We start from the raw sequence: 25,268 nt of genomic DNA on the forward strand, positions 1-25,268 counted from the left end.
AGAGCGCATATCGAATGGCCACCAAGGTTCCCTGAGTTCACTTTCCTTGACTAGAGGAATGGATATTTTTAACGAAACTATCAAATTTGCAAGAACCACCACAACGAATCACAGATGTGTGGGCTACTATAACACCAGAAATTTTGAAAAACGTAAGGGCGGAATTTAAAAAAAATAGACTGTATCATCATCGAGAGGTTAGTTCCAAAACAAGCACCCAATCACCAAAAACTGAATACTGAGATGACGTCTTCAGGAGATGAAGAAAATTATTTTCTATTTTCAAGAGTTAGGAATGAGTTTTTTCATCTGACTCCTAAAGTGAGTAATCAGGTTCATTCATCTTATTCCTAGAATTAGGAATGAGTCTCCTGAAGATGCCAACTTGTTTGGTGCGTCGAGAAGAGTTTGACATTTTTGATGACTGGCCTCCGAAACGATAGGCAAAATTGTTAAATACGACAAGTTACTGATAAATATAAGATTATTCTATGTGAAAAATACTTTGACTTTCACGCAGTAACTTATCACCTGATAGAAATAAAGGTTACTTTTGGGAAAGAAAGGTTTTGGTTTTCGACTTCTTCATCTCTATGATAAAAATCTTACAATCTTCAAAAAATTTACTCATTACAAAGATTTACAGATCATGCAAAGAAGTAACTTTTTGAGACAAACTGAAAGAAAAAGCCCTATCGAAACAATTACTTTCATATAAACATTGAATTACACGAAAGAAAAGAACTTTCAAAACAATATCTTTTATATGAACACTGAACTATACGAAAAACACTTTTATCTATTCAGTTTGTACTCCAAACATTCGTTATGGAAGTGAATCAGATGTCACTCACAGAGGTAATGTATATGTGAAAGTAGCTGTTTCGAAATGAATTTTTCTTCCAGTTTGTGTCTGAAAGTTACTTGTTTGTATGATCTCTACATCTTTGTATAGAGTTGATGTTTTAAATTCGTTGCTTTCTTTCTTCCTTTGAAAAATTTCCATATTTTTTTCGTAGAAGCCACAACTTTCCTTTCTTAAAAATCAATCTCTCCTGAAAATTTACCCTTCTCAATTTATATAAAGATTTATATTGTTTTTTGGGAAAGAAAGTTTTTGGCTTTCTACTACTCCATCTTGATACAAAAAACAAGGACGAGGAAATGTTCCAAGGAAAGGAAGGAAGTAATCAATTTCAAAATGAGTAACTCTGTACATCCATGTACAGAGGAAAGGAAGGAAGTAATCAATTTCAAAATAAGTAACTCTGTACATGGATGTACAGAGTTACTCATTTTGAAATTGATTACTTCCTTCCTTTCCTTGGAAGATTTCCTCGTCCTTGTTTTTTGTATCAAGATGGAGTAGTAGAAAGCCAAAAACTTTCTTTCCCAAAAAATTAATCACTCCTAAAAATATAACCCCTTTCAATTCATTTATATTATCATAATAACAAATTTTTCACGATACAATTCACTTACCATTTTGCACCAAGAATGTTGCTAAACAGGAAGTTCCTCCGATTATCATGCTGATGCACAAAGTCCAACGTCTACCAAGTCTTTCCATAGCAGGCCACAGAAACAAATACGTCGGTAGCTCCACCGCTCCACCAAGAAAAAAATTCAAAAATTCGTCTCCACCTAGGGATGGGGCATAATAAGATAATCCCACATATACGCTTGTGTTCGTGAACCAGATAAACGTTATGATGATCGTTTTCCATCGCAAATTTTTAGATCTGAATAAATCCCTGATTCCATACTTTGAGTGTTGTTCTTTGAGTTTTCTCTTCTCTTCCAAATTGTTTTTCTTGTAAGTAGTAATGAAGTCGCTTGGTATAACCTTCCCGTTTATCCTGAGGCCACATGAAAGAAGTGATGATATATAAGTAGAAAGTTTCGTGAACTGTAGCATAATATTTATTTAAATAATGGAATGATAACACTTCTTGTATTAAGGCATATCTCTTTGAACATTAAGCTTAAGAATGAATTTGTTTTTTTATTCATTGTTGCATAAGCTGATTCTTTCATAACATTATTTTTTATTTTAGAGAATGAAATTCCAAAGATGTTTAAGAGTGAAAAGGTATTACACAATGTATCAGACTACTATTCAATGGAATACACCAAAAATATGGGAAATATCTATTTTACTATTCATTATAAATAATTATCTCGGTTTGATCTTCCTCTTGAAGATGGTCACTAGATCATTGAAACACGTATTGAGGTGTTAAAATAACGGTTTGGTGTTGGAAAAAACTCTAGTTAAATTCATTACTACATCAAAGGTTCCAAACAGTGCATCACAATTATCTAGAAGAATAAGATAAGCTTTCATTTAAAAATTACAAATAGATTCGAACAGTTTCAGAGAACCCTCAAAATGGTACCTAACATATTTTCTGATCTAATATTTATATACTTGGTGTGGAGATCTATAACACGTTGAAGGAGAATGAAACATTCAAATTACACTGTGTTCAAGATGACAAGGGCCAGTATGTGGCCCTGTACTCCTCGACGCCCGTTTCATCAACCATGTTGAAGTCTTTATAAAATTATAATTTGAGATATCTCGATCAGGATTCAAAATATTTTTATTTACAACTAATCCAAATAAAAATTTAAATTGTTGTTTTTTTTGGAGATGAAACATTGAACTGAAAATCTGTACAGGCTATCTAGTGAAGCTTGAAAAGTAGCAATGACAAGTTGTGTTTCGGTTTCCAATATTTCCTCAAATAACGACAGAGAAAAAATTAAAATGAATTGATGGATTTCAGTTCTTTTCAAATATCTCCGGACTTAATTATCATTTTTTTTGTTAACTTTCAATGTGTTGAATATTGCCACATTTCACGTCAAGACATTTTATTTTATTTATCAACTTGCAATGTTTGTATGTATTTAGTGGACAGTTCAAAAAATAAGTTAATGTTCAAATTTCGCGGGCTTCATACATTCGATAAGCGATTTTTTCATTTTTTCATGTTACACTTGTCTCGAACATATGTTTATAGTTCCAGCTGTTCAGCATGTTTGATTTGTTGGTGAGAGGCATAAAACTTAGAAATGTTTTGCGTGTTCGAAGATTTTCTGATATCGAAAAAAAATATTGAAGAATTCACAACAAATTTCCTGAATTGAATGGATTTGAGTGCTCAAAAACACTTGAAATGTTGGGAGCGGCATACGGCATAAGGTCAAGAAGGTATTAATCACAACGCTCGCCCTGAACGCCACAGCACATCAACAACCGATGGAATTTTTGAAAAAGTAAAAAAAAACATTATAGAGAATAATCGAATCATTATTAGAGAAGTTCGTTCCAAAATTGCTGAAATTTTACCAAAAACCCATCGCATGATCACCGCTCAGGAATTGTTAAATGACGTCAATTGCGATCCAGATTTACTCAAAAATGTCATAACTGATGATGTATCATGGGTGTATGGTTATGACATCGAAAGCCAAGTTCAATCATCCCAATGGAACAGCCCAGGCGAGCCAAGACCAAAAAAAGCACGCCAAGTTCGATCGAATGTCAAGGTTATGCTCACTGTTTTCTTTGGTTTTCGTAGCGTATTGCATCAGGAGTTCTTGCCACGGCCAATAAAGAGTATTATCTTGAAGTTGTGCGTCGCATGTGGAAAACCAATTCATGGATTTTGCATCACGGTATTGTGATGCTATTAAGTTGTACCAAATCACACAAAAATCGTATTTTCGCCAAAAACTGATATTTTTGCTACTTCCAGGATTGGGAATTATAAAAATTGTCCGTAAAAAAATTATCCAAAATAGAAAGATACGAATATCACTTTTGTTTGGGTATCTTCTCATAGACATGTTTGGGTGATATCTGAGGTATGCCAATTGTTGCATACGTTTTGTAGAAATCAGAACAATTCATAAAAGAAATAACGACAGAATTGTTATTACTGATGATGCTAGATATTTCAAATGGAACGCTAAAAAAATATTGAGTGTGATAGACCCAGAAATTGTGATTTTATAGCTTCATCAATATTTGTAACGAAGCAGATAGGTTCGTATCTGAAAAGAAATTGATGATAACCGTGTTGACACGAAACGTTCGATCAAAGATTCATTGTTACATCGTTATATGATTTTTCGCATGGAATTAATATTTTCTTAAATTTTTCAATATTTTCTGAAATAACAACTCTAATTTGTGTAAAAAAGAGCATTTTGAATTTACCTTCTTCACCTAGAAAGAGCGAAAGTCCCTGTGAATTTTCTTGACTACTGTACAATGTTCAACATGATAGTTACCTTTTTACCCATTCAATCGTCTTCATATCTGTTACGGTTTAGAATATAGCAATATTACCATATGATAACAGAAACAGCCTGCATGAAAATTACAACGGTTATTATGTACTGTTACGGTTTAGTCTAGTTCACATGTACTTTTTTTTGTAACATTTTTCAGCCCTGTCCAAAAATTACGACCAAGGTGTTATTCGATTCGTATTTTTGCCTAGAAAGTTTAAGGAAAGATCCGAAAACGCGCCGATGAAAATTACAAAAGTTATAAACAATTAAGTGAAAAAAAAAATGGGGCTTTAGTTTTTTCTTAATATCTCGGAAAATTTTCAAAAGTTTGGAAATTTGAAAAAAGATTTGAAAAGAATAATGAATTTGCGTAAAAAAAATCTGGACTCCCGAAACTGTTTCTCGATTATTTATGATTTTTACAGAGCCCTAAAAATAGAGCCAAAAGCGGGTAGTCTGGCTTCCGCGCGTCTTCCGTCACTCTGACATAAAATCAAAAAAAATTATTTAAACATATTAAATGTAGATATTAAGAAATGAAAAAATTCATGTAATGTTGGGATACATCAATAAACAATAATCCGCAGTCAAAACATTTTTATCCCAATTTTAACGTTAATTATAAATTTGGTAATTAATAACTTTTTCTGAATTGAAAGTTAATATAAAAATCCCTATAGTTATTAAACTGAAACCCTGGCATATTTTCCCTTTGGTGAAGTTATCTTTAATAGGCAAAAAAATAGATTACCGTTGCGAAAATAAAAATACTGTTATTTTCCAATTTTTTATTAACAATTCAAATTATAATTTCATAAAAAATACATTACATTTTTTTCTTTCAATTTTTCATTGTTTCAATGTCTCATGGCTAAAAACTAATCATTAATATTTTTTTATTCTTTACAGCTATTGTTAATGAATTTATTATAAATAAATACATTGTTTATAAGCAATTCGAAAATTTTTTTTGCATTATGTTAATGGAAAAAAATCATGATTTTTCCAAAAATAATGGTTTCTTAAAAAAATTTCTTTGTTGCTAAAAAATGCGTTTATTAATCAACAATCGTTTTTTCTGTTTAAAATCTGTTTAAAATCTGTTTAAAATCTGTTTTTCCGTTAACCAGCTGTCGCACCCCTACGAACGACAACCCTCAGAAGTCGAAACTTGTGCGAGCTAAAGATTAACGAGGTCTTACCTTTTAACGTGTGATTCCTAACACGGGTTGGACGGTAGCAAGTGAAGATCGATCGTTCAGACTAGGGCTTGAACCACCGACCAACACGGCAGTCAATTCGAGTGAGTGAACAAAGCACCCACGCCGAACCGCTTGGCTACCGACTGACCAACTAAATATTAAAATTAAGGAACCGTTTTTTTTAAATCATAAATTCTATTGTTCTTTAAGGTTTTGGAAAATCTTTTTTATTTTTTTTATTTGTTCATTTAAAAAAAAATTGTTATAAGTAAATTATTTTTTTGATTTTATTTTTTTCAATACTTCGTTCTATAAAGAAAGTAACTATGTGTTGTTACTTTTATCTTATTGTTTATAAAATTTCAATATTGTGATACCTTGATACTTGTCTTTTTCATTCGCTCTAATTATAATAACTTTCAAACTATTGCGTTATGATGAATATGCTTCAAGTCTTTTTTGTTCATTATGAATTAAATAACAATTTTAGCCTTTTACTAAAGTTGTAGTCCTATTATTTATTTAATTATTGATCGTTATTCATTACAAAAAGAAAAATTTTTGAGTCTTTTCAACATAAACTTCGTGTCATGTAACAATAAATCATAAGGATTTTATTATTTACTTTTGAATAAATAATTAAAAAAAGAATGAAAAATAAAGTTTTTTCAAAACCGTAAAGAACAATAGAATTTATGATTTAAAAAAAACGGTTTCTCAATTTTAATATTTAGTTGCAAAAAACGATTGTTAATTAACAAACCCATTTTTTAGAAATAAAGAAATTTTTATAAGAAACCATTTTTTTGTAAAAATCATGATTTTTTTCAATTAACATAATGCAAAAAAAATTCGAATTGCTTATAAACAATGTATTTGTTTATAATGAATTTATTAACAATAGCTGTGAAAAATTAAAAAAAATATTATCAATTAGTTTTTAGCCATGAGGCATTGGAACAATGAAAAATTTGATAAAAATGTTGTAATGTATTTTTAATGAAATTATAATTTTCAATTGTTAATAAAAAATAGGAAATAACAATTTTTTTTATTTTGGCAACTATTAAGGATAACTTCACCAAAGAAAAAAAATGCCAGGGTTTTAGTTTAATAATTATAGGGATTTTTATATTAACTTTCAATTCAGAAAAAGTTATTAATTAACAAATTTATAATTAACGTTAAAATTGGGATAATAATGTTTTGAATGCGGATTATTCTTTATTGATGTATCCCAACATTACATGAATTTTTCCATTTCCTAATATCTACATTTAATATGTTTAAATATATTTTTTTTGTTTTTATGTCAGAGTGACGAATGGCGCGCGGAAGCCAGACTACCCGCTTTTGGCTCTATTTTCAGGGCTCTGTAAAAATTATAAATAATCAAGGTACAATTTCGGGAGTTAGGACTTTTTTTGCGCAAATTCATTGATCTTTTCAAATCTTTCTTCAAATTTCTAAAATTTTCAAAATTTTCCGAGATATTAAAAAAAAACTAAAGCCCCATTTTTATAACTTTTGTAATTTTCATCGGCGCGTTTTCGGACCTTTCCTTAAACTTTCCAGGCAAAAATACAAATCGAATAACACCTTGGTCGTAATTTTTGGACAGGGCTGAAAAATGTTACAAAAAAAAGTACATGTGAACTAGACTAAACCGTAACAGTACATAATAACCGTTGTAAATGTCACTGCTCTATAATTTTCATGTAGGCTGTGTCTTTCATCATCATGTGGTAACACGTTGGTCGTAATTTTTGGACAGGGCTGAAAAATGTCACCAAAAAGAGTTAAATCGAGTACATATGAACCAGACTAGTTTAGAATATAGCAATGTTACCACATGATGAAATAAACAGCCTGTATGAAAATTATTGAGCAGTGACATTTAACGGATGTTATTTCGTAGCGTATTCGTTAGTTTTGTTACAGTTTAGAATGTAGTAATGTCCACCACATAATAAGAGAAACAGCCTGTATGAAAATTATTGAGTAGTGATATTTACAACGGTTATTATTTCGTATCGTATTCGTAAGTTCTAATTATTTTCTGTTTGATGATTATCGAAGTGGTCTATTTACACATTATGTACAAGGAAAATATTTTCTTCCATCTAGAGGCATTTTTTTAAAATCAAAGGCACAAAGAATCATGAAAATTGTATTTGAAAAAATAAGTTACTCACCGTGCCATCTTTGCAAGAATGTGTTGGGCTTCATCAAATCTTCCTTTAGCTAATAACCATCTAGGACTTTCTGGCAATAAGGGAAAATGAAGAAATAGTGTCAAGAAAGGTAAAGTTGTTACTAATGCCATCCACCTCCAGTTACGAATGGCCCATACAATAATAGATAACGACACCAAAGATAAGGAATATGCGATGTTTATCAGGATTGTCACGGTGGTTCTTTCCTTAGGTCCTACCAATTCAATTGCTGAAATATCAGGTACATTATCAATCTCATCAGTATGGGTACATTAGGACTGAGTCCGTTTCAACATTATTCTACAACTCAGAAGAACTATCAATGAAACACCACAATAAAAGTAGATCTGACCTTAGACTTGGTCGCTGTTATACCCACAAGAGCTATAATTAAACCGAATATAGAAAAACGGTAAGAGGTCTCTCATATTATTATATGAACGAAACAAGGTACATGAAGAGAACTGATGAAGTGACCCGTAAGGTTACCCGGTTGATTTTTTTTTGTGGGATAATTCTGAGAATACAGTTTTAAAAACTCAAGTAAAACCTCTGGATTACTGATTTTCGCGCATCATTCCTGTATATCCAAAAATCTAACTGGAACTACCTCAGAACATCCTAAACCTCTGTGTGGAACCGAGGCAGTGGAAGCAGAAGGACAGCATGCTAAACACTTGTTTAAGTGAAAAGTTAGTGAGTAAACTCCCGAACGTTGTTTATTTCCATTAGTTTCTTTGGTAAGCTCGAAAATTCAAAGTTGAGTTCAAAATTATCCGCTTACTGAAAAAGCACCTTGTAGTTATCCAAATATCAAATAAAACCTTTTAAAATTCACCTTCTATCCTATAACGTAAGCAGTGTGTACCACGTAAGTCTATCTCACCTTTATTGAAATTATGCATAGAGAAACGTTCAGCTTTCATGGAATGAAGGTCTGGGCATTTACGACCTCTTACATCATGAGAGTAAGCACTTCCAAATTTCATATAGTGAGACCCCCCCCACACGTAGGAATGATTGTGATAGTGAAAACTTTCAATCATCTTCTTTCTATGTGAAAGCTATTTTCCGGGTTTTTTGACAGTGGTCTGCAGGTTTTTATGCCTAACGTTTCGTCTACTATTGTGGTAGACATTAACAAAGGTCGTAGTGAGTTGTATTTTCTTTTGGAACGCGATAACTACAATACTGGTTCAAAACTCTGGTTTCATATTATTATTAGGAGGCGTGGCTTGGTTTCTCTTAATTGGATTACCTGACCTCGTTTGTATACAAGTATCTAGATTTTATTGATGATCGTTGCCTCTTCTTCTCTATTCAAAGTATCCTTTTTTTTGAATTCCTTTTCCCTTTCTATATACTCTTGGATTTATCGAGTATAACTGTATCTTTGCATGGAATGATGTAAGTGCCTTTTTTGTTGAGAGCATGTTCGGCTACAACTGATTTGTAGGTTTGTCCCGAGTCAACAAATTCTTTTGTGTTACTTTATTTTGTGAAACTTTTTGGCTTTCTACTACTCCATCTTGATACAAAAAAATGTAATAATCTTTCAAAGAAAGGAAGGAAGTAATCAATGAGTACTCTATACATGGATGTGTAGATCATGCAAAGAAGTAACTTTCAGACACAAACTAGAAGAAAAAGCCCTCCTGAAACAGCTACTTTCATATAAATATTGAATTACACGAAAGAAAAATTCTTTCGAAACAAATACTTTTATATGAACACTCAATTATACAGAAGACACTATCATCCTACACTCAGTTTGTACTCCAAACATTCGTTATGAAATAATGAAATGAGATATTGTTATGAAATAAAATGAGATATCATTCACATGAGTTCTACACTATATGAATGGTAAAAAAATTGCACTTTACATAGAACACTGCCATCCTGACTGGTACAGTGTTCCATGTAAGTGCAATTTTTTCACTATTCATTTGGTGAAGAACTCCTGTGAATGATATATGATTTTATTTCATAACGAATGTTTGCAATACAAACTGAGTAGAGGATAGTATCTTCTGTATAATTGGGTGTTCATATAAAAGTATTTGTTCCGAAAGAATTTTTCTTTCGTGTATTTTAATGTTTATATGAAAGTAGCTGTTTCAGAAAAAATTTTTTTCCAGTTTGTGTCTAAGTTACTTCTTTTTGCATGATCTATATATCCATATATAGAGTTACCCATTTTAAAATTGATTACTTCCTTCCTTCCTTTGGAAGATTCCCACATTTTTTGTATCAAGATGGACTAGTAGAAAGTCAAAAACTTTGTTTTTCAAAAATCAGTCATTCCTAAAAATGTAACCCTTTTAATATAATCATAATCACTATTCAAGAGTATATAGAAAGGCAATGGAAATTCAAAAACACAGGGATAATTTCAATTGAAAAGAAGATGCGCAATGATCATCAATAAAATCTAGGTACGTGTCCTTAAAGGTACATAAACAAGGTCAGGTAATCCAATTTCAAATACCAGCATCGTGGTTACTGCGTTCGGAACAACGGGAACAAAAACTTGGGCACCGCGAACATCACCACTTCACTTTGATATTATCTACCGCAGTGGTAGACGAAACGTTATACATTGAAACCTTCTGAGCATGTTAAAAAACCCGGAAAATATCTCTGGTCGTGAAAGTTTACATTCTTTGATCATCTTCTTTCTGTTTAGATGATAAGTCACCATTTTCAATATCGTAACCATTTACCTTTGAGTTAACAAACCCAAACATACATTTTCCAAAAATTAACAGTAATGAGGAATTAAAAAAACAGCCTGTCCTGAAGCATTTCAGTTGAGACGTACTGAATATGAATGAATAAATCTCAGATCCGACTCTGTTTTTCTACTTAACATTTTATACTTGTAGAATTATTATTCGGTTCAATGTTATAATTTGGTTTTCCAATAATCTGGTTTCACCTCCTGTCAACTCAGTGTCGATTAGAGTAACAAACTTGTCCTTCTCTGCATCAGAATTCTTCTACAAATAATGCTACTAACTTTTTATGAACATCTGTGTCCAGAATTCAGAATTGTATATAATAAAACTAAATGATAATGAAATATTCCATACATAAAGCATACAATTTATTAAAACGTATCAACTAGTGCAGGACATTAAAAACATGATTCTTCCTTATAACGCGAAATTCATATTGTTTGACGTACAAAACTTATTCCCAATTATTCCGCCAATTGAAACAATTGGTTGAAAGTCTCTTGAACGAAAAATATGTTACGCCTGTAGTGAAACAGGAAATTCTAAACACACTCACTATTTTTCTGTCCCAAAATTATTTGAAATTCATTGAGCGAAGGACTAATGATGGAGAACCCGTTGAGTGCTTTAGCGAAGGACTAATGATGAAGAACCCGTTGAGTGCTTTGCTAGCTGAAATTTCAATGGACAATTTCGATAATAAAACCTTGGTCTGTTTTACTGGTACAGGTAAGCCTTTGGACAACTTTTTCGAATTTGTTGATTTCATTTACCACTGAAACGAAGGAATGATAGAATGGATGATGATTCAATTAATTCTCTAGACAAAACTAGCACTGAAATTGATGACGAACATGATTTCCTAACTTCACACGAATCGTCCTATATGGATATTGTCATACATAATTCCTCGATACATCCTTATCAGCATAAAGTAGTAGCATTCAATAGTATGCTTCACAGTATTCCGCTATCAGAAAGTAATTTTCAGAAAGCACTGAACTTCATAAAAAAAAATCGCTCTCAACAAAGGTAATAAGGTAGCTAATATCGACTTCATACTTTCCGAAAAACTGCGAAAGTAAGTCGTTTACACGGCTTCAATAAACAATGATAAGTGTCCTAGGACCTACTTTGGTGACCACACTAATAACATCGCTCGGTTTTTGTCATGGCTTACCGGACGAATAATAATTCAAGAAAATACATTGAGAATAATAATGACAGAACTTCAGTGTCGCATATATTAGAAGTAAATACATTCAATTTTGGTTCTTCCCAAACCTTGTTGGTCAAACGGGAATAACCTTTCCCAAATAATAAAAGAATACTTTTTACCTAAACTCAGGTAATTAGTTATTGAGCAGTAATCATGAGATTCGAATTATCATTACATAAAAGACATTTGCTGAAAACAGTTTTTTATGTGCAAAAGTTTGCATTTAGTTTTTACCTAAAATTATTAGTCATCACCTGTGTAGAAGGTCATATGATTCAAATTGTTATTCTGTAAATCACAGATTCAGTACAACTTAGTCACTGTGCGCTTTTGTTGACTTGTTAATGAAAATATCATCATGAATTGATACTTGAACGAGTTATGGATTTTCATGAAGTATGTGCCAATTACATCACAAAGGAACAAGAAATTATGACACTTGACAAACATAATTATTATTAGTTAGTGATTTCAAATCTAATTCTGGAGAGAAATCAATTTATCATGATTTAATTATATTAAATATATATAATATATTACTATACATGCAGTGCATTCCGTTTGAAACGAGCTACCCTGAATAACTTTTGGTAAATTGATTTTCAGAAAAAATGAAAAAAAAACGTCAACAATAGTATACAGGGGGACACATTCTGATATATTCACATTTGATGTTACTTCCCCTATCGCACCACCATAGCATGTCACCATTTTTTTCAATCTATCACCCTATATTGTTTCGCATCATCAGATGCTCCATGTTGAGCAGATTTCAACAAAGTATAAAACATATGGTCTGAAGCTTATGGTTCAGGAGCTACAAATTCCTTGAGTTGAAATCGAGCCACTTTGAATAACTTTCGAAACAATGATTTGCAGGAAAAATAAAAAAAAACATGTCAACAATTAACAGGAGGCCATTTTTTGAAATATTCGTTGTAGAGACGAATATGGAAGCAATAAATCAAAAAAAGAGATTCTTTATTAATTATTGAATCAAAATTGATGACTAGACAATGAGAAGAAAAAAATTTCCATAGTAAATGTTCAAAAACATTTTCACCAACTTCCATACAATGGTACAAATGAGCCTTCCTCACATAGTTGAGAATCTCGAGAGTTATTTATTTGCAATGCCTTATGATAATCTCTCAAATCTTTTGATATTGTTGATTCTATCTCATACACTTTGGACTGCGAATGAACCCATGGAAAGAAATCTACAGGAGTGAGGTCCGGATACCTGGATGGCCATTCTGTAGAACCTCTTCTGCCAGTCCAGCGACCAGGAAAGTTATCATATAAAAATTGTCGCACTGGAGGTGCATAACGAGGAGGTGCTGAAATACTATTTCGTTTTCGAATAAATTTATATCCTCCTCAATTGCTGTATGGATTCACGGTATTATTAGATTCTCCAACATATCCAAATGATGTGACCAAAAGAGGTCCTATGATGTGGTCACCTGAAATTCTGCCCAAACATTCAGTTTTTGAGGTCGTTGGATATGAACTTGACGGTATAAATGAGGATTTGTTTCACTCCAATATCGACAATTTTGCCGATTCACCTCTCCATTCAAACTAAACGTACATTCATCCGAAAAATAAATTTATACAGGAAATTCTGATGAAAGTTGATCCGTTCAGTGATCCGTTCTTACAAAACTTGATTCATCTATCGAAATCATCTTCGTTCAATTCATGAACTAGTCTAATTTTACTTAGATGAAATTTGTACTTATGAAGGATCCTGAAAATATTTGTACGACTGATTCCTGCTTCTCGAGATAACTGAGTGACATATTGCGAATTTTCCATTAGTCCAACGTGACCTAAAACTGCAATACAAATAGCTTCATCGTTGACAACTCCTGAAGGGTTATGCTTTTTATTGTTAACAGATCCAGTTTCCATTTTTTCCTGGATGATTATCATTGAATATACAGGCAGCAGCTCTAGCACTATTTCCATTCTGGTAGTACAAACTCACTATTTCAATCGGTTCTCGAAGCGTATAAACCATTGCTTCTCAAGAATTCACAAAAACAAACACCAATTGTAACTTCACCCAGTAGGTGTTATTGTGAAATGAAACAAATACAAAATGTAGAGAATATCGAATTCAAACTTAACCAGGCAAAATAAGACTTTTTCGAAGCCTATGAAACCAAGGTAATAGATTGTACAGAAGTTCATTCAGGGTGGCCGTTTTCAACTCAAATAATTTTAAGCTTTCAAACTATGAGCTTCAGACCATAATATATTCTACTTTGATGAAATCTGTTCATCATGGATCATCTTATAATGCAAAACAATTGATACATTTAAAAAAATGGTGATATGTTCCGGGGGTACGATAGGGAAAGTTAGATCAAATGTGAATATATCAAAATATGTCCCCCTGTATACTATTGTTGGGGTGTTTTTTTATTTTTCCTGAAAATCATTGTTTCCAAAGTGCCTTTAATTAGTTCGGACTTGCATTGTCTGATATGATAAAGGAAAATTGATTTGAAATCCCTAAACGAATCTGTAAAAAATTAAAAAGCTTAGCTGAAAATCAACAATTATATTAATGGAAAAGAACTAAAATAACAATGAAATAAAATACAAACAACAACCAAAAAAAATGAACTATTAACATGGGATGATAATTAAAAATTATTAACAAAAATGAAAATTAAAAATTAAAAGATTCCAAATCAAGTTACTTCATGACGTTTCGATTGTTAGTATCCACAATCGTCTTCGGGTGATAACCCAAAGACCGATTCTTTCAGTGATTTCGAATCAATTTATATCATATTAGACAATGAAAGTCCGAACTAATGAAATGCACCATGAAAAATTGTCAACCACCTTCAAACATTGTTCCAAAATTTATTCAGGGTGGCTCGTTTTCAACTCAAATAATTTGTAGCTCCCGAACCATAAGCTTCAGACCATACTTTTTATACTTTGTTAAATCATCTTGAAGCATCTGATAATGCGAAACAACGAAAACGAAAAAATGGTGACATGCTCTGTGGGTGCGATAAAGGTAGTAACATCAAATGTGAACATTTAAAAATGTTTCACCCTGTATACTATGGTTGATGTATTTTTTTATTTTTCATGCAAATCACTGTACCAAAAGTTATTCAGGGTAGCTCGTTTCAAATGGAATGCACTGTATAATACAATTCCTGAAGAATTAAAAAACATCAAAACTGCTCTCAAATTCAAAAATCAATTGAAAAAGTTTTCAATGAATTGTATCAAAAATATAATAATAATAATAATATAATTAATTTGGGCTCAAATTAAGGGTTACGTAGCTCGTGAAAACGTGACATAAAATTTCTGATGTCCAACGTTCATTAGAACTCGCAATATAACGGATACGGAAAGAAGATTGGGCTAATGCTGTAGCCCATGTGATCAAGGAAAAAGAGAAAATGTGAAGATTGGACGGGATGGTAGACACTGTTTTCAACCAAATAATAATAGATTTAAGTGTGACTGGGGATTCCTCTTCGGACGAGTCAATGGATTCTGAAACTTCGTGAGCATAACATAGGTAATTATTTCTTTGCTTTTTAGTTCTCTTTGTATATAAAAGGAACATAATAATTATTTCCTGAACTTTTAGTTTTTTGGAGTACTGTATTAGGCATAATAAGAAAATGTAGTCAGTTTTACCATTGACACGGTAGCGCCACCAACGACCGTATAATTCATGACTGTTTTTCCGCCGAAGTTAACAATACTATTTGCCATAAAAATAGCAAACTTCCCAAAACACCAGAGATTGATAGAAATGTAATTAGGTCATATGCGGAGTCATTTCAACCTGCAGTCTCTCATTACCGCAGAGAACATGACCCAAACAAAAGATATATCCCAAGTGGCATAACTATAAACATGATGTATTCTGATTTTGAACAGAAACACACAATAACTTTCATATCTTTAGTAAAAGGCGAAAGATTTATTCGCACTGAAGAGAAACCAGAGTTATATGAAGTTTACCGTAGTGTGTATACGAAAGAAATGTATATTTCATTTACCAAACTCGGACACGAGCAATGCGAAATCTGTGAATGTTTTTTAATCCACAATCCAGAACCAATACCAAATACCAAAGATAATCCATGTGTTGAGTATCCTACGTGTTTCATGAAGGACTCTTATAAATAAAGCAGATGAAGGTCGTAAAGCTTACATACATGATGCAGAAGTTCCGGATAAAAATTGCAGCATATTTCTCTGGAGACTTGCAAAAAGTAATCATGCTTCCGAGATTGGACATATTTAAAAAAGCTATATTTTGTCCAAGAATGGATCAGAATTTTTATATGCTACTAATGAAGTTACGTAAGCTTGTCATTTTCTAGTCATATCTAGAAGTGTATGTTTGTATATTTATATTTGAAAAATGAATAATGAAAGTAACAATTAGTCATTCATTATCAAAAAACAAAATGAAGTTATGTAATGTATGACATTTTCTATTCATATCTAAAAGTGTATATTTATATTTGAAAAATAAATAATGAAAGTATCAATTAGTCATTTATTTTCAAAAAAACAAAAATTAGTTATATAGACTGTCACTTTCCAGTCATATCTAGAAGTATTCACTCATATTCAAATATAAATATTCATTTATATTTGAAAAATATATAATAAAAATAACAATCAGTCAGTTATCAAAAAAGCAAAATAAAGTTATGTAATGCATGTGATTTCCTAGTCATATCTAAAGATGTCTCTGTATATTTAAAAAATGAACAATTAGTCGTTTTTTATCAATCTCTGAAAAAATATATGAAGTATTGATCAATGTGTGTTATTAATTGGCATCAATGGCAAAGTTTAAAAAATTCCCATATTCTATATTGAGATTGTCGACTCAGATGAAGTCAAATCAATGGCTATTTTTCAAAGGTGATATGACGTGTTCATAACACAATGTCGTTAAAATCTCTTGAAGCTAATATGACTTATTATATATAGCTCAAGGTCGTGTGATGTCATTCAATGTCATCATTGGCAAATTTAAGAAAATTTCCACATCCTATATTGAGATTGTCGACTCACAGGAAGTTAAATCAATAGACTTCCTAAGTCCTGACGTCACAAGTAGGCGGAGATTAGCGAACTTTTCCAAACAAATCGATTTTACATGTTAAAACACCCATAAGAGATTATTTATGTTTATAGCAGTGTTACGTTGGCTACTCTTATAACATTAATTGAACCACAGCAATACATTCCTTCAATATAATACTAATAACTGTTGGACAGTCAGTCAGATCAGATATGGAAAAACGTTTTCGGGTGCTCTGCCCATCCAGTGAGACATTACTATAGACTAACAAACATTAACTATATAGACTAGCACTATCATTTGAAATTATAGTGAACGTGATTTAGTGAACTATATGTTTCTTACCTAACACATATGGTGTTCCAAGTATAGCTGGTATGGTGAAACCAACGCCAATTCTGAAAACTGTCCATGTGATATAATTTCCTGCGAATGACGTAGCAATACCGAAAACACATTGAATAAATAGGAAAATGAAGTAGGCTGGTTTTCGACCCATTCCATCTTGAATATATCCGAAAATGTAATTTCCAATCAATCCACTGGCTCCAAAAAGTACCAGAGCTAAAGTCACTAAAAAATCTTTATCGCAGACCAGATCCCACTGAAAAAAATCTCTGCTCATTCCATCAAATTATTAAATCTATGTTAATGGAAAACTCGGAATTATTTTATCAGTAATTAACTAGTTGGAAACTGCTTAATGAATGCATAGAAATTAAAATATATTTTTTTCATTACTTACGGAAAGTATTATTGTTGATGATGATGAATGAGAAACATGAAAATGATCATATCTGCACTCCTTAACACCTATTAATGAAAGGGTAATATTTTTCGGGAAGTTCAGAATCTTGAATGATTTGATGAACTCATCACCTAGTATTTTTTTTGGAGTCAAAATAAGAATGCTCAATTCGAAAGAGAACAATTTTTGGGAAAAAGTGGTTTTGGCTTTCTACTTCTATAAAATATATCTCTTTAAAAAAACTGGGAATCGTCTAAAGGAAGGAAAAATTTCAAATTAAACTCTTCAAAAAGATATGTAGATCGTGTAAAAAGTGACTCTCAGACACAATTTGAAAGATAAAACACTCTCAAAACAACATATGAACATTGAATTATAGAAAAACACTTTTCCTTATTCAGTTTGTACTCCGAATATATGTCACGGAATTGAATTATATATCATTCACAGAATTGTTACACTATATAGTATATGAAAGAGGTACAATTTCACTTATATGCTGAACACTATCATTCTCAATGGCGGAGATAATAATTATTGGGAAAGGTTTTGGTTGACACCTCTTTATCATTCATACAACTCACTATCTTACAGCCACCTTCTATGAGTTTTCTACATGAATGATAGGGCGACATAAACTATAATCGACTTCCAACTTTATTTTTCTAAAGGGAAAACACTGGTGTTGCGATCAACATTTTGAATTAGCAGTAATTACCAAATTGCCACTCTGGCTCCCCACAAAAGCTGTTTCGACATGAGAGAACCGAGATTTCGGCATTCTTTTCTTAGAAAGATGTTTGAAAAATTATTTTCATTTCGAAAGTTATTTGAGATATTCAAATTATATTTTTTGAATGAATGTATTTATACCGATCCCTATTACTCTTGTTCCAGTGAAACTGTTAGTTCAATATAATAGACAAATGATATTGAATATGATACTTCATATGCTATAATTGTTGATTACAATTTATGTTTGATTTGGGTGTTTGGGAAATATTCCTCAATATTTGTATCTACTTTGAAACTACACTGAATGTAATAAATAGCAAATTTTCTACAGAAAATTCAAATACATACTTGGGAAACAACTGAATTTGAAATATCGCCGTCATAAACCCATCCATTCTGACAAGGAACTATTTTGGAATCGTTGTTATATATGGAGCACTGGCTCAATCCTGTTTGTCCATCCGCATATAATTCCAAAGGTATACTGAAATTCAATAATTCACAATTTCATAAAAAATAAAGAATGAAAATTTTTAATGTCACCTTTCACTTGAAAAAATGATATATTGTAATGAAAACCATCATACAAATATATAAAAAGGAAAACTTACACTTCACCCAGATAAGTTACTGAACTTCCAGCAGGGTGAAATTTTATCAATCACGTTTTGTTCACGGTAAATCTAACGAACTGAACGAGCAACTGGCCGCAATTGGAATTGGCCGCCGTGGTAGTGCGCCCGACTCACGATCGGAAGGCCGTGGGTTCGATTCCCGCCTCGACCAGATATTTTTCTCGAGAGAATTTATCTGGTTGAAGTAGGAATCACACGTCTTAGGAATCACACGTTTAAAGGTGAGACTTCGTTAGTCCTAAGCTCGCACAAGTTTCTCAATTTCTGAGAGTTGTCGTTCGTATGGGGGCGACAGCTGATTAACGAAAAAAAACCAGATTTTTTTCAAACAGAAGCGAATCTTCACTGGCAAGTTAAACAACGTAGCGTGCGTGGTGTCTCATCGACTGATGATGTGTCTAGCATATACCGTACAATAATTGCAGTTTGGATTATATTGAAACGATTTCACTCATCTACCACAAAAGTGATATAAGAATAGATAAAAATGCCTTTTCACTAACGCAACATAATCTTGAAACAGGACACAAAATCAAATTAAATGAAACGAAAGTTTTACATTACGAAAAAAAAAGTCCAAAAGAATTTTCTTCGAAATAAGGAAATCAACTGTAACCTGAATTATATGGACATAAAAAATAATATTGAACATTCAAGGAACATTTATAGTTTCCTCTTGGAGAAATATCAATTTCGATATTGAATATTGAGTGAGATAAAATCATATAACCAATCGAAAGGGTGTTTGTACACTCTTTCATTTGTACTTACAAATTTCTAAATACTTTGACATTCTTCGCGAAATTTCAATCTTCTCTTCCTGTAGAAAAAAAAATATATCCAATAATGCTTATATTCAGATACTTGAAAATATTCAGTATCATTCATTGTCAAATTATAATAATTATCGTCCAACATAATTTAAAATTTTGAAAAAGAAAAGCATATCAAGAAGAAAAGTAATTGGAAATTTATCAACACAACATATATACACAAAATAAATATACGGCTCCTAATTCAACAAAATCAAACGTTGTCAACGATAAACCGTGCAATTTGCATTATACTGCAACAACTTCCAGAATTTCATAAAGTAAAATTGCCTTCCACAAAAGTAATAACATGAAAATTTTTGTGCTCTAAGGTAACATTCTTTCGAAAGAGAACAAAATTTCAATTTTAATGAAAGTGTTCCATAAAAATAAAATTTTACCTTTTTCATTAATTATATTGTGTAGCAATCCTTTGAATGATATCTGTTTCGATTCCATAACGAATGTTTGGTACAAACTGAATATTGTTGTTTTCTGTATAATTTAGTGTTCATATAAAAGTATCTATAGTTGTTTCGAAAGTATTTTTCTTTCGTATGATTCAATGTTCATATAAAAGTAGCTGTTTCGAAAGGGCCCTTTCTTTCAATTTGTGTCTGAAAGTTACTTCTTTGCATGATCTACACTTAATTTGTAAAGAGATAATTTTTTGAAACTGATTGCGTTTTTCTTTTCTTTGGAAAATTCCCACATTTTTTGTATAAGGATGGAGAAGTAAAAAAACAAAACCTTGCGTTTCCAAAAATTATTCTATCTTGAAAATATACCCTCTTCAATTGAAAACAAAAAAGTTTTACATTCAGAAAGAGACATATTCGAAAGGCTTGAAATAGTAGAAATCAATAGTAACTTGAATTATATGAATCAAAAAGCATATATTGAACATAAGTAACATTCATAATTATCTATTGGGAAAAAAAAACAATTTCATTGATCAATATAAAATAAAACAATATGGAGAGATAAAGATTTTGTATCATATGATTTGACAGACATTTTTCAAGTATGCAGGCATCGCATGTTGAAAGGTAAGACCGCGTTAAGCTGTAGCTCGCTATAGTTTCGACTTTTGAGGGTTTTCCTTCGTAGAGGAGCGACAGCTGGCGAACGGAAAACATATTTCAATAGATTTTTTTGAAAGCGTCGTTAACTTACACTTACAATTTTCCAGTGGTAGATATTATGGATTCCCATCCAGCGGTTTTGACAGTTAAATCAGTTGAATCGCCAGGAAATCAGTTAACTGATTTAAGAAAAATAACTGGAGGATATTTGCGAATGTGCAAGTGAAATCATCAACAAAGAAGTAGGCAGTACATCTTTCAAATGAAAATCATCAACAAACGACATTCAGTATAGTGATACCTACCTATGATATTAGGTTGTTTCAGAAGTTTTGTCTGTTACAATTTCATGTGTTTTTGTAGCACCATATCTCAATAAATATTCATTCTACTGTGTCGTAGTATATACTGATCGATAGAGAATTTTGTACTCTGCTAGAACTATGTTGCTGTATCGCTGCTGTTCCAATGTTTTGACAGATTCAGAATCAACGAACTTAGGCGTGCGCAGCGTTATAGAACAGTGCTTTCAAAAATTGTTTTACAGCGCCATCTAGTGGCAAGTTACAGATGAATTGATAGCCTAAAAACCTTCTCTATGAAAAATTACTCATACATGTCGAGTTTCATCACGATCGGTTGAGCGATGTAGAAATTTATCACTTACCAACCAACCAACCCACCAACCAACCAAGCAACCAACAAACATCCATTTTTATATATTAGATAAATATATTAGTTTTTCCACAGTCAGATTTTGTTGTCTTTTTCAGCTCATTACTATATGATGTCGTTGAGCAATTTTCGGACAATTTTTATCTACGAATTTAAATTGAACCAATGCGCTGCCGAAACAGACCGAAAAACCAAACCAGGAATTTGGAATGATAGTGTCAATATACGCACCATTCGACGTTGGTTCGACGATCGACGGTGGCGAAATTTCGTTTCGGAGAACTAAGCCTCGAAGATGTGCCTTGAAGTGGTCGACGTACAGTAATCCAGGATGAGGATTCGAGGACCCTGGTGGATACTGACCCATCATGAACGGTGCATGGGATGGTGGAAAACTGAGCGTTAGCTCCCATGTGGTATTTGATGGTTTTAAAACGTCTTGAAAGGGTCAAACAGCTAGAAAAGTGGGTGCCCTACGATTTGATCGACGGAAAGGAATCGTTCGAGACAGTGATCGGGAACCGACGAGCCACACAGGGACTTCCCAAAGGCGAAAACCCACCAAAAAAGACCATGGTAGCTGTATGGTGGTCAGCGGCTGGTGTACTTCACTATAACTTTCTGCAACAGGCTAAACTATTACAGCAGAGTTCTATTGTGAGAAAACAGACGAAATGTACCGAAAATTGTGTCAGCAGTAGCCGGCACTGGTCATCAGCAGCCGGCACTGGTAATCAGAAGTGACCCGGTTCTGCTCCACGATAACGCCCGTCCGAAGTTCCATAAATCACCGTCCAATAGAATCAAACCAATTCAGCGTCAAAGTTCTGCCCCACCCATCATACTTCTCAAACTTCTCCCCAACCGACTATCATTTTTCCAAACACTTCGATAACTTTCTCACCTGTAGAACCTTCACCAATTAGGATCAGGCAAAAACGGCCTTCTTTGACTTCATCGAACCCCGAGGACACCATTTTTATGCTGACGAACTTGATAGACGTGTGTTACGTTGGCAAAAATACACAAAAATTCAAAAAAACAGACAAAACTTTCGAAACAACCTAATAAATATATGTTCGTAGTAGTAATTAGTAATTACGTATGTACGTATTTTTTTACTGATTGATTCGGCTGTTAGTTGATGAAGATTCATAGTAATTTCATAAACGGCACCTTATGATTTGATCTCCACAAACTTTATTTGAGAAATATATCACGACATGTTTCGCTAACACAGTAGCTTCTTCAACAGTGATTTGATCTCCACAAAGTTAAATCTTTATATGCGAATTTATATTACGACATGTTTCGCTATCACGGTATCTTCTTTGTAATGAATGACATACTGTATGTACTTATGTTCAAATAAAATTATTGTTTTTTGTACAGTCTGTTAGTAACTTGGATAATTGTTTTTCAAATTTTGAACATCATTTTGAGAATTTTCCAAAGGGCAGATATTGTGGATTAATAAACTCATACCTTCCGAATTATTCGGTTCCTGAGATGTTAGGTCTTCAGTGCTGAGGTGGCGCATCAACCTAAATTCTTAGATGTAAAAACAAAAATTTTGTTGTGAACCAAAAAGTGTTCAGTGGGCACTGGCCTCTACAAAAAACTTTCATAGATGTCAATTAACAACATTGAAATATCCATTTTCAAACTCATTTTTCTCCCAAAGGATGAACCTAATGAAATATTCAGTTCCTTTTTTCTTGATGAGAATTATTTCATTTCATGTAGTAACTAGCGGAAGGAACAAGTTTGACGTTCCAAACCTGGTATTAAATTTTTCATTAAAGTTTTTGATTTTTTCTAGAATAATATTTCAATACTACAGAATTCAGAAAAATCGTATTCATTGACAAATGAAAGAAATTTGTTATCTCCATTTCAGAATCCTCGACAATAAAAAAATATAATGGCTACTAGTTATGTAATTTCTCGAATTCATTTAATGAACAGTACTTCATACTCGTATGCTGTATTCTGTTTTCTTCACTTGTTAATCCAATATTTTTTTTATGATATGGGTCCCATCCGCACTTATGCAAATACATACATATATACAATTTTCTGTGTATTTTCACTGTTTTAACATTTTAATGAAAACCCACCTTAAGTTTTTCATGTCTACAATCTGGGCTGTTCTACACCGATGATCTGGTATTGAGGCCATGAAAAGCTGATTGTATGCATGAAATCCGCATGGAAAAACTGCGGGTAGTAAAATAAACCATACTACCAGTTTCTGGTACTTTCCAAACTCTCCTACGTTTCGCAAAATTTCGTCAAAATCCATTGGAAAATGGGAACAACTACTACCACATTCGATCTAAATCATGTCACTACTGGAGTCTGAATCTCGGTAATTCAATCAAGTAAATTTGTCTAATTATAATCAACCAAATATGAGGAAGTGAGTTGTTTCGTTCAGAGTGATTTTAATTAATTACACGAAGAAACTGATTAACAGACAGTGTAGTAATTTGTCATAATATGTTTACATGGTTGAATTGAAAGTTTCAGGAGGGATAACTATTAGGGAAAGAAAGGTTTTGGCTTTCTACTTCTCCATCTGAATACAAATCTATTCCCTTCTGAAAATAAACCCCTTTCAATTCAAACAGGATTCCTATAGCTGGGATTAAATCAAATGAGCGAATGAATGAGTAGATTTAACACAGAAGTGAAATGAAGTGAAAATGTTATGAATGAATTGAGTGAATCATATCATATTATTCAGTTTGGTGCTGAAGAAGTAATGAGACAAGTGTCTCGTTTCGAAAAATCAATGTGCGTAATTGAGGATGACACTATTCTATGTAAATGAAATTTCACCTCTTTCACATTCTATATTGTGATGGCAAAATTGAAACCTCTACTGAGTACGTGTGTTTCGGCAGACAAAGGCAATGCGACAGTAGTCATGAATACCACGGACTATCAGAAAAAGATGATGAACATCCTCCAAGACGGTTCTTATGAACCATCAGCCAGAGACCCGACGACATATTTAGAGAAAACCACAAAGGCCAAAATCCAGTCTTTCAAGCTAGGTCGGGAAATCGAGCAGGAAACCATACCTCGGGAAAAGTCCAGCAAATGCCCGAAGTTGTATGGTCTTCCAAAAATTCACAAGACGGACGTTCCACTAAGACCAATAGTGAGTGCCATCAACTCACCGACACAAAAGCTAGAGAAATACTTATCCAAAATCATGCAACCAAAGACGGAGCTGGCAGAATCTTATGTGAGAAACTCGGAGCACTTGGTGGATATCATTAAAAACATCAAACTCAACGACACCGACATCCTTGCCAGCCTAGACATAAAATCCCTCTATCCGAGTATACCCATAAACGAAGCCCTAGCCACCATTAGAACTGATCATAGTTTTCCGCAACATATCACGGATCTAGCAGAGCACTGCCTTAAAAACACCTATTTCATATTTGACAACCAGATCTATAAACAGGTAGGATGGGTTCCTCCCTATCGCCCGTGATCGCAAACCTGTTCATGAAGCACTTCGAGAAAGAAGCACTTAACAACGCCCGCCTCAAACCAACCCTGTGGAAAAGATATGTAGACGACATATTCATCATCTGGCCCCACGGAAAACAAGAACTAGACCGGTTTGTGACCTACCGGAACAACATCCATTCCCACATCCAGTTCACCACCGAAAGAGAGGAGAACAGGCAGCTACCTTTCCTAGACCTACTTATAACACGGAAACCAACTGGCAACTTGGGTTATACAGTTTACCGAAAACCCACACACACCAACCG

General features: G+C 32.8%; 2 protein-coding genes across 2 annotated transcripts in view; one reads left to right on the plus strand and one right to left on the minus strand.

Annotated features, from left to right (window-relative positions):
* Window positions 1–23,926, minus strand: part of Balat (Beta-alanine transporter) — an 84,670-nt gene extending 60,744 nt beyond the window's left edge. The window contains exons 1-5 of the mRNA XM_074175802.1: window positions 23,592–23,926; window positions 18,613–18,748; window positions 17,127–17,385; window positions 7,706–7,955; window positions 1,483–1,859 (exon numbers count right to left, since the gene is read on the minus strand). Of these exons, the coding sequence (XP_074031903.1) occupies window positions 1,483–1,859; window positions 7,706–7,955; window positions 17,127–17,385; window positions 18,613–18,748; window positions 23,592–23,776 (1,207 nt within the window). The 5' untranslated portion in view covers window positions 23,777–23,926. The remainder of the gene's footprint in view (window positions 1–1,482; window positions 1,860–7,705; window positions 7,956–17,126; window positions 17,386–18,612; window positions 18,749–23,591) is intronic.
* Window positions 23,927–24,403: 477 nt separating this feature from the next.
* On the plus strand, window positions 24,404–24,982 carry LOC141482473 (uncharacterized). The gene has a single exon (XM_074175808.1). The coding sequence runs from the start codon at window positions 24,404–24,406 to the stop codon at window positions 24,980–24,982; it is 579 nt and encodes a 192-aa protein (XP_074031909.1).
* The last annotated feature ends 286 nt before the right edge of the window (window positions 24,983–25,268 follow it).

This window comes from Leptinotarsa decemlineata, unplaced genomic scaffold (genome assembly GCF_025532065.1).
Source record: "Leptinotarsa decemlineata unplaced genomic scaffold, Ldec_3_MD MMD2_tig00001344_RagTag_RagTag, whole genome shotgun sequence".
Classification (NCBI taxonomy): domain Eukaryota; kingdom Metazoa; phylum Arthropoda; class Insecta; order Coleoptera; family Chrysomelidae; genus Leptinotarsa; species Leptinotarsa decemlineata.

Excerpts from the sequence above, each read along its gene's own strand:
- LOC141482473 (XM_074175808.1), top strand. The coding sequence starts at position 24,404 with ATGAATACCACGGACTATCAGAAAAAGATGATGAACATCCTCCAAGAC.